General features: G+C 40.7%; 1 protein-coding gene across 1 annotated transcript in view; it reads left to right on the forward strand.

Annotated features, from left to right (window-relative positions):
* Window positions 1–8,569: 8,569 nt before the first annotated feature.
* The window catches only part of LOC106879239 (uncharacterized), a 76,358-nt gene continuing 72,427 nt past the window's right edge, over window positions 8,570–12,500 (forward strand). The window contains exons 1-3 of the mRNA XM_089364840.1: window positions 8,570–8,669; window positions 9,215–9,357; window positions 10,570–10,890. Of these exons, the coding sequence (XP_089220966.1) occupies window positions 8,570–8,669; window positions 9,215–9,357; window positions 10,570–10,890 (564 nt within the window). The remainder of the gene's footprint in view (window positions 8,670–9,214; window positions 9,358–10,569; window positions 10,891–12,500) is intronic.

Here is a 12,500-nt window from a genome sequence, read left to right on the forward strand (position 1 = left end):
AACCGACAACCACAACACAAACTACAACCACAACAGAACCAACAACCACAACAAAACCGACAACCACAACACAAACTACAACCACAACAGAACCAACAACCACAACAGAACCGACAACCACAACACAAACTACAACTACAACAGAACCAACAACCACTACAGAACCGACAACCACAACACAAACTACAACCACAACAGAAGCAACAACCGCAACAGAACCGACAACCACAACACAAACTACAACCACAACAGAACCAACAACCACAACAGTACCGACAACCACAACACAAACTACAACCACAACAGAACCAACAACCACAACAGAACCGACAACCACAACACAAACTACAACCACAACAGAACCAACAAGCACAACAGTACCGACAACCACAACACAAACTACAACCACAACAGAACCAACAACCACAACAGAACCGACAACCACAACACAAACTACAATCACAACAGAACCAACAACCACAACAGAACCGACAACCACAACACAAACTACAACCACAACAGAACCAACAACCACAACAGAACCGACAACCACAACACAAACTACAACCACAACAGAACCAACAACCACAACAGAACCGACAACCACAACACAAACTACAATCACAACAGAACCAACAACCACAACAGAACCGACAACCACAACACAAACTACAACCACAACAGAACCAACAACCACAACAAAACCGACAACCACAACACAAACTACAACCACAACAGAACCAACAACCACAACAGAACCGACAACCACAACACAAACTACAACTACAACAGAACCAACAACCACTACAGAACCGACAACCACAACACAAACTACAACCACAACAGAAGCAACAACCGCAACAGAACCGACAACCACAACACAAACTACAACCACAACAGAACCAACAACCACAACAGTACCGACAACCACAACACAAACTACAACCACAACAGAACCAACAACCACAACAGAACCGACAACCACAACACAAACTACAACCACAACAGAACCAACAAGCACAACAGTACCGACAACCACAACACAAACTACAACCACAACAGAACCAACAACCACAACAGAACCGACAACCACAACACAAACTACAATCACAACAGAACCAACAACCACAACAGAACCGACAACCACAACACAAACTACAACCACAACAGAACCAACAACCACAACAGAACCGACAACCACAACACAAACTACAACCACAACAGAACCAACAACCACAACAGAACCGACAACCACAACACAAACTACAACTACAACAGAACCAACAACCACTACAGAACCGACAACCACAACAGAACCGACAACCACAACACAAACGACAAACACAACAGAACCAACAACCACAACAGTACCGACAACCACAACACAAACTACAATCACAACAGAACCGACAACCACAACACAAACTACAAACACAACAGAAGCAACAACCACAACAGAACCAACAACCACAACAGAACAAACAACCACAACAGAACCGACAACCACAACACAAACTACAACCACAACAGAACCAACAACCACAACAGTACCGACAACCACAACACAAACTACAACCACAACAGAACCAACAACCACAACAGAACCGACAACCACAACAGAACCGACAACCGCAACACAAACTACAACCACAACAGAACCAACAACCACAACAGTACCGACAACCACAACACAAACTACAACCACAACAGAAGCAACAACCACAACAGAACCAACAACCACAACACAAACTACAACCACAACAGAACCAACAACCACAACAGTACCGACAACCACAACACAAACTACAACCACAACAGAAGCAACAACCACAACAGAACCGACAACCACAACACAAACTACAACCACAACAGAACCAACAACCACAACAGAACCGACAACCACAACACAAACTACAACCACAAGAGAAGCAACAACCACAACAGAACCGACAACCACAACAGAACCGACAACCACAACAGAATCAACAACCACAACAGAACCAACAACCACAACAGAACCGACAACCACAACACAAACTACAACAACAACAGAAGCAACAACCACAACAGAACCGACAACCACAACACAAACTACAACCACAACAGAAGCAACAACCACAACAGAACCGACAACCACAACACAAACTACAACCACAACAGAACCAACAACCACAACAGAACCGACAACCACAACACAAACTACAACCACAACAGAACCAACAGTCACAACAGTACCGACAACCACAACACAAACTACAACCACAACAGAACCAACAACCACAACAGTACCGACAACCACAACACAAACTACAACCACAACAGAAGCAACAACCACAACAGAACCAACAACCACAACAGAACCAACAACAACAACAGAAACGACAACCACAACACAAACTACAACCACAACAGAACCAACAACCACAACAGAACCAACAACCACAACAGAACCGACAACCACAACACAAACTACAACCACAACAGAACCAACAACCACAACAGAACCAACAACCACAACAGAACCAACAACAACAACAGAAACGACAACCACAACACAAACTACAACCACAACAGAACCAACAACCACAACAGAACAAACAACCACAACAGAACCGACAACCACAACACAAACTACAACCACAACAGAACCAACAACCACAACAGTACCGACAACCACAACACAAACTACAACCACAACAGAACCAACAACCACAACAGAACCGACAACCACAACAGAACCGACAACCGCAGCACAAACTACAACCACAACAGAACCAACAACCACAACAGTACCGACAACCACAACACAAACTACAACCACAACAGAAGCAACAACCACAACAGAACCAACAACCACAACAGAACCGACAACCACAACACAAACTACAACCACAACAGAAGCAACAACCACAACAGAACCGACAACCACAACACAAACTACAACCACAACAGAAGCAACAACCACAACAGAACCGACAACCACAACACAAACTACAACCACAACAGAACCAACAACCACAACAGTACCGACAACCACAACACAAACTACAACCACAACAGAAGCAACAACCACAACAGAACCGACAACCACAACACAAACTACAACCACAACAGAACCAACAACCACAACAGAACCGACAACCACAACACAAACTACAACCACAACAGAACCAACAACCACAACAGAACCGACAACCACAACAGAACCGACAACCACAACAGAATCAACAACCACAACAGAACCAACAACCACAACAGAATCAGCGATTACAACTGAAGCAACAACTATAACAGAACCAACAACCACAATCATATCTACAATTGCATCAAAATCAACAACCACAACAAAACCAGCAGCCACGACAGTACCAACAACCACAACGCAACGAATAACTACAATAGAACTAACAACGGAGCCAGCGTCAGTAACTACTGCGGTAACAACATACGCCACGGCCTTACCAACAACACACTCAAAACAACCAAATGAAACAATGCATCCTATATTAACAAGCAGAACTGTTCTCATAGCTGCGACATCTTCGGTACCAACAACAACCACAACAGAAGCAGCATCAAACACATCCTCAAAACTAAGGACGACAAAAACCACTTCTACTCCACCCATGAGAACCACGCTGCCAACAACCACATCACTACCATCAAAAAACATAACTGTACAAATATCAACTAACAGAACAGAAGTAAGACATATCACAACTGACACAACAAAAAGCACTGCAGATTTAACAAACACAACACCACAAAGTACAACGACTAAACAGACTGCAATATCAAACACAACATCGGCAACAATAATTGCAACACATCCATCAACATCCTCCACCGAACTAGCAATAGCTGATACTAAAATTGTGCCAACAACGACAACCACTGCTAGACTAACAAACATAAGCACGACTGGAATAATATTTTCCACAAGGTCTGCAACATCAGCACGATCAAAAATGCTGCCAACTGCCCTTGATTCTACGCCAACAACAACAAAGCAGACCGCAAAAACCTCAACTGTACCAAAATCAACAATGAGGCTGGATACATTAGCACCAACAACAACAGCTGCAACCACTACAATTATATCAACAACGGGAACAATGCCATTAAGAAAACTAAAATCACAAACAACAATATCAACAGTGACAGCAAAACCCACAGCAAATCTAGTGACAAGAAAGCCCACAATAGTACCAACAATATCAATTCGGACAACAGTACCAGCGACAATAAAAACCACAAAGGTACCAACCACAAAAACGAGACCCACAACAGTACCAACAACACCAACAACCATTACAACTGTACCAAAAACAGCAAAATTCACAACAGTACCAACAACAACAAATCCGACAACAGTACCAGCGACAATAAAAACCACAAAGGTACCAACCACAAAAACGAGACCCACAACAGTACCAACAACACCAACAACCACTATAACTGTACCAAAAACAGCGAAATTCACAACAGTACCAACAACAACAAATCCGACAACAGTACCAGCGACAATAAAAACCACAAAGGTACCAACCACAAAAACAAGACCCACAACAGTACAAACAACAACAAATCCGACAACAGTACCAGCGACAATAAAAACCACAAAGGTACCAACCACAAAAACGAGACCCACAACAGTACCAACAACACCAACAACCACTACAACTGTATCAAAAACAGCAAAATTCACAACAGTACCAACAACAACAAATCCGACAACAGTACCAGCGACAATAAAAACCACAAAGGTGCCAACCACAAAGACGAGACCCACAACAGTACCAATAACACCAACAACCACTACAACTGTACCAAAAACAGCAAAATTCACAACAGTACAAACAACAACAAATCCGACAACAGTACCAGCGACAATAAAAACCACAAAGGTACCAACCACAAAAACGAGACCCACAACAGTACCAACAACACCAACAACCACTACAACTGTATCAAAAACAGCAAAATTCACAACAGTACCAACAACAACAAATCCGACAACAGTACCAGCGACAATAAAAACCACAAAGGTACCAACCACAAAAACGAGACCCACAACAGTACCAACAACACCAACAACCACTACAACTGTACCAAAAACAGCAAAATTCACAACAGTACCAACAACAACAAATCCGACAACAGTACCAGCGACAATAAAAACCACAATGGTACCAACCACAAAAACGAGACCCACAACAGTACCAACAACGTCAACAACCACTACAACTGTACCAAAAACAGCAAAATTCACAACAGTACCAACAACAACAAATCCGACAACAGTACCAGCGACAATAAAAACCACAAAGGTACCAACGACAAAAACGAGACCCACAACAGTACCAACAACACCAACAACCACTACAACTGTACCAAAAACAGCAAAATTCACAACAGTACCAACAACAACAAATCCGACAACAGTACCAGCGACAATAAAAACCACAAATGTACCAACCACAAAAACGAGACCCACAACAGTACCAACAACACCAACAACCACTACAACTGTATCAAAAACAGCAAAATTCACAACAGTACCAACAACAACAAATCCGACAACAGTACCAGCGACAATAAAAACCACAAATGTACCAACCACAAAAACGAGACCCACAACAGTACCAACAACACCAACAACCACTACAACTGTACCAAAAACAGCAAAATTCACAACAGTACCAACAACAACAAATCCGACAACAGTACCAGCGACAATAAAAACCACAAAGGTACCAACCACAAAAACGAGACCCACAACAGTACCAACAACACCAACAACCACTACAACTGTACCAAAAACAGCGAAATTCACAACAGTACCAACAACAACAAATCCGACAACAGTACCAGCGACAATAAAAACCACAAAGTTACCAACCACAAAAACGAGACCCACAACAGTACCAACAACGTCAACAGCCACTACAACTGTATCAAACGCAGCAAAATTCACAACAGTACCAACAACAACAAATCCGACAACAGTACCAACAACAACAAATCCGACAACAGTACCAGCGACAATAAAAACCACAATGGTACCAACCACAAAAACGAGACCCACAACAGTACCAACAACACCAACAACCACTACAACTGTATCAAAAACAGCAAAATTCACAACAGTACCAACAACAACAAATCCGACAACAGTACCAGCGACAATAAAAACCACAATGGTACCAACCACAAAAACGAGACCCACAACAGTACCAACAACACCAACAACCACTACAACTGTATCAAAAACAGCAAAATTCACAACAGTACCAACAACAACAAATCCGACAACAGTACCAGCGACAATAAAAACCACAAAGGTACCAACCACAAAAACGAGACCCACAACAGTACCAACAACGTCAACAACCACTACAACTGTACCAAAAGCAGCAACATTCACAACAGTACCAACAACAACAAATCCGACAACAGTACCAGCGACAATAAAAACCACAAAGGTACCAACCACAAAAACGAGACCCACAACAGTACCAACAACGTCAACAACCACTACAACTGTAGCAAAAACAGCAAAATTCACAACAGTACCAACAACAACAAATCCGACAACAGTACCAGCGACAATAAAAACCACAAAGGTACCAACCACAAAAACGAGACCCACAACAGTACCAACAATGTCAACAACCACTACAACTGTATCAAACGCAGCAAAATTAACAACAGTACCAACAACAACAAATCCGACAACAGTACCAGCGACAATAAAAACCACAAAGGTACCAACCACAAAAACGAGACCCACAACAGTACCAACAATGTCAACAACCACTACAACTGTATCAAACGCAGCAAAATTCACAACAGTACCAACAACAACAAATCCGACAACAGTACCAGCGACAATAAAAACCACAAAGGTACCAACCACAAAAACGAGTCCCACAACAGTACCAACAACGTCAACAACCATTACAACTGTACCAAAAGCAGCAACATTCACAACAGTACCAACAACAACAAATCCGACAACAGTACCAGCGACAATAAAAACCACAAAGGTACCAACCACAAAAACGAGACCCACAACAGTACCAACAACGTCAACAACCACTACAACTGTATCAAACGCAGCAAAATTCACAACAGTACCAACAACAACAAATCGGACAACAGTACCAGCGACAATAAAAACCACAAATGTACCAACCACAAAAACGAGACCCACAACAGTACCAACAACGTCAACAACCACTACAAAATTCACAACAGTACCAACAACAACAAAGTCCCGAACAGTACCAGCAACGACAATCTCGACAACTATAATAAAGACAACAAACAGCACAACAGCAATGAAGCCCACAACAATACCGACAACTACAACAAACCCCACAACAGTACCAACGACGATAACATCCGCTATAGTACCAATAACAATAGCAAACCCCACAACAGTCCCAACAACTTCAGACCTCACAACAGGACCAAAGACAACCAAAACTACAACAGTACCAACAACAAACCCCACAATAGTACCAACGACACCAATAACCTCCACGACAGTACCAACAACAACAGCAAACTCTAGAACAGTACCAACGACAAGTACTTCAACAGTACCAGCAACAACAAAATCAACAACGGTGCTAACAACAATACTATCCACAAAAGCAGCAGCTGCAATAAAACCTACAACAATACCAACAGCAGCAACAAAATCTACACCAGTACCAACGAAAACAACAAAATCTACAACAGTACCCACATTAATAAGAAACACTACAACAGCACCACCACCAACAACAACAGCAAAAGCCACTACAGTGCACACAGCAATAAAGACGACAACAAAACCAACAACAACAAAAACTACGAGATTGCCAGCAACAACACCGATCAAAAGTACCACAAAAATTGCAACAACAACCGCTACACAACGAAGAACGACGTCTCGCAACACGGAACGAACCCAGTTACCAACAGGACCAACTTCAACAAAAGTACCACCAAGTACCACTGTGAAATATCCAACAACTTTCCCAAAAGACCATGTGCCTTCAACCCTTTCGTTTCGCCAATCTTCCACGACGACCTCGCTTCCGCAACGGAAAACCACAATTCCAGTTATTACTACGCCTTTCCCAAGAATCAGTAAGTATAAAATTATGTACACACTCACAGAGCATCATGGTTTAGATGTTTGCTTTGCAATCATACGTTTCTGGTATGTGTATGTGTGTGTGTGTTTGTGTGTGTGTGTGTGTGTGTGTGTGTGTGTGTGTGTGTGTGTGTGCGTGCGTCTGTGTATGTGTGTGCGTCTGTGTGTGTATGTGCATCTATATATTTAAAGGTATATATATATATATATATATATATATATATATATATATATATATATATATATATATACACACATATATATATATATATATATATACATATACACACACACGTCAAGTGGTCGACCAGACTGTTAGATGTGTTGCTATGCATCGCTGGTCACAATGCGCTTTGCACCGTTTTAGCTTTCGAATTATGCCACCCTGCTGGCTAGGTGAGCAGGCCAACATTCTGTTGGATGAGAAATTTAGTCTGTCGCAGGGTGACCCATTTATACCTCAGTGGACTTGAGCAATGTGAAAAGAAGCGCTTTGCTCAAGAACCCAATGCGCCGCTTGGTCCGGTAACCGAACACACGATCTAGCGATTGTGAGTGCAGCAGCCCTTATCACTAGGCCACACGTCCTCATACAGTCACACACACACATATGTGTGTGTGTGTGTATGAGTGTATTTATGTGTGTCTGTACACGCACACTTTATATGTACGTGTGTATATGTGTGTGTGCGTGTGCGCGGGTATGTGTGTGTGTGTGTGTGTGTGTATGTGTGTGTGTGTGTGCGTACGTACACGCACACACATACACAAAATGAAATGATTCAAAAATCCCCTTAGCCTTAATGTGACTTAGCCTTAACAAGTGGACCCTGTTGCTCTCAGTTGAGTTTCTTAATGTCGGTCTCTTCTCTCCCTCTCTCCTTCTCTCTATCTTACTTTCCCATCTTACCCGCCACACCTCAGCCTCTACCTGATCCCCAGCTGCACTTTCTAGCAAGTCTTGTTACAACATAGAGCCATTCGGGATTGGCATTGTTGTCCTCATATATCTTCTATGTGGTAGGTGATGGTTTATCTTAATCTGGTTATCTTTTTTACCACCAGAACTGCTGCCATTCGGCTCTTCCACCAACGCAGGACTGTCAAAGAAACTGATTAAAGGCGATGACGTCATCAGCAACGCAATCATATGTAAAGTAGGTTTCCCAGCAATGATTTCAAAGGGCACAGTTTGGAAACGAATATGGGTAAGTGATAGACTTATTTTTAATCCTCCTCCTAATTCTCTTCTGGCCACGTAGAGGCGAAAAGAGAATGTGCTTGATTATTGATTTCATATTTTGGCACAAGGCCACAATATTAGGGGAGAAGGTAAATCGATTACAGCAACCCCACTGCCACCCCGCCACTAATCAAATGGTATTTATTTTATCGACTCACCACCACCACCACCACCAAAGGATGAAAGGTAAAGTCGACCTCGGCAACATTTGAGCTGAGGGCGTAAAGTCGGAAATGCCGCTAGGCATTTCGTCCTACATGGGTTCATGGGAATGATTCTGTCATCTCACTGCCCTAAAGGGTTTTAAAGGTTTGATTATTGATGACAAATAAGCAAGTAAGAGAAGAAACTGAAGCAATAAAGCACCACGTTAGAATCATTTACAGTGTTTAGCTACAGCCATTCAATTATTTAGCTACAGCCATTCAATTTCTGTGTTCGAAGTACAACCAGGTTTAGACTCTACTTGGTTGCTTAACCTGCAATAGTAACCAAATAGCCCACATAGTTATACCAATCCTAGTCTTGCAAAACAATAGAAAGTATAGTATCTACATAGAACAGGAGACACATGGAATGGAGAGTCGCTGAAGAGGCGACAAATCGTGTAACGAAAGATTTCCAGACAAAGGACATAAAATAAGATTAATAATAAATCTGAAGTGAAAAACGAATATATAGTGCGTGTGTTTATATTCATATGAGTGTATATGTACGTACATACATACATACATATATGCATACATATATCGTGTACTTTTCTTCTGACGAGCGGTCAGCAAACTGAGAAACAGTCTGTCAGAGAAATCCTCCACTCTTTTTCTGTACATCAAAATCATACAAGGAATATGTTTATAATTTTCTTTCCCAGCTAGGTTTTCTAATATTCAAATATATTTTATCCTTCTGATTCACACTATGTTATTCAAAGTTATACATGCGCATGCGTGTATGTGCGTGTATTTGTATGTGTATATGCATATATGTATAAAGCCATGTTAGTGCCGATGTGTGTGTCGATGTGTGTGTGTGTGTGTGTGTGTGTGTGTGTGTGTGTGCGTGTAGTTATACTTATGTATATTTAAAAGTAGGATTTGGATTCGATCCGACCATATTCTGTACACTTTTTTTAAAAAATAATTTCAATGCAAATCCTTCGCGCTTTGCTTTCGTTTAGATTCACACCGATGGTTTCCTGATCATAAAACAAGATGGCTTCAAAATCAATAAATTACCGAAGAAAGATATCGGTGAACAAGATGAAGTGATCATCGCTCCGTTTTGGGCAGATGCAGTGACCAGCAAACGTTTCCCGTCCAGTGCCGTATTCTATGATGTCTATGAAATGTGGCCTCTGAAGCGCATACGTACCGAAGAAGAAAGACTCTTCCTAAATCACATCTCAAAACGGTTGAATATTTCGACCTTCCAAGCTACCTGGGCATTGGTTGTTACTTGGAGGGACCTCCGTCCTGGTGATATCCTCAACCCGTCTGAGGTGAGTTCATTACACTAACATCTATTATTATTTTTTTTAACTTTGGTCAGTAAGAGTTATTTCCTATTTACTTCTATCTAGAAATCAGAAGAAATAACTACGATTCCCTTCAAACTTTACTTTTGTGACCTGAATCTATTTTCCATTACTTTTCAGACAGATTCAGCACTGAGTTTCTGAAGCAGAAATATCTGTATAGTAAATATTCTGCTCAGTACCACAGATTTATTTGTCAGTTGCTTGACCTTAACCACTCGAGCATGTCCCTTGGTAGATGACAATATGTGCATCACTGATGATGAGCAGGAGTATAGGGGGAGCATCATAGCCATATGTTGAGAGGGATTCTTTTGGGTTTGAATAAATGTAACAAAAACAAAGTTTGAAGGAAATATTAGCCATTTTTCATGCTTTCTAGGGGTAAACAAATATGAAAAAACAGTTGCTATCCAAGGACAAAAATCATGTTAGACAATGTTATTTTATTTATTCAGACCTAGAATAATGAAAATAACTATTTAGATATCATTCTCTTAATAAATCGAGTTTTCTATGGCAAATGAACAATTGTTCTACACTTAATATTGTAATTGCCTCATCACTGCTTTGGCAAGCCGATGTTTCACTTATGAAGTTATAGTATTGCAAAAGCATCTCCGGATTGTCTCATACAGCACTCAAAATAAATCTTATGGCTATGACACTTATCCTTAACAATTATTCACTCTTCTAATACAGTGCAGTTTATATGAAGAAACCGACGAAATTGAAGGATTGGATTGGTTCTAACGATTATCGAGGTTGGAGTAACATTATTGAATGCAAATAATTATCATAACTAGTGGTTGTTACCTATAATATTAGGTCATTAAAAAAATGACTATGGATTTTACACTATGTTATCACCATTACATAATAAGTATTATGTAATCATTGTTCATATTCATGAATCCAGCTCGTTATTTAAACTATAAAATGTTGAAACAGCTGTAACCAAGGAAGGTGCGCATTTTCTCCTGATGACTCCATACACATGCTAGCATCCGGTATGCGGAGCTTTCATCTGATAGCACTTGCGTCTGCAAGTTGTTTGCAAAGAATATATCAAACAGGCATCTTTCATCTAAATTATTAGCTGGAAAAAACAATAAACTATTGATGGATATTAATAATTCCGACGTTATAGTGAGAACAAGTTCATACATTAAATACGTTAGCACTAAATTACCTTTGTCAGCACAGAGCCGACATACATATTTGATAGTATTTACACCTCTGGTCTCAGTCACAAGATCAATAATTATTGCAAGTTCGTAGAAATATTATCATGAGATGAGATCGTAATGCAGTTTGGATTCCCGATTGAAACTAATTTCAGGGTAAAAAGCATGAATATTACATCATCTCACTTAAACATTTCAGCCTTCCATCAAATTCATGATCAAAATAAATATAAAGAAAGTTATTCACTGGTATCGTGGTGCAAGAAAGAGACTTTGGGTGAAGTAAGTCTACGATCCAATTCCGATTTCCAGTAAACTCATTAAGCCATCATTTTTTTTTTATTCATGAATTAGTCAGAGGAAGTATAAATCCTCCTAAGGAAAATT

This window comes from Octopus bimaculoides, chromosome 16, assembly GCF_046866305.1.
Source record: "Octopus bimaculoides isolate indiv1 chromosome 16, ASM4686630v1, whole genome shotgun sequence".
In the NCBI taxonomy this organism is placed as follows: domain Eukaryota; kingdom Metazoa; phylum Mollusca; class Cephalopoda; order Octopoda; family Octopodidae; genus Octopus; species Octopus bimaculoides.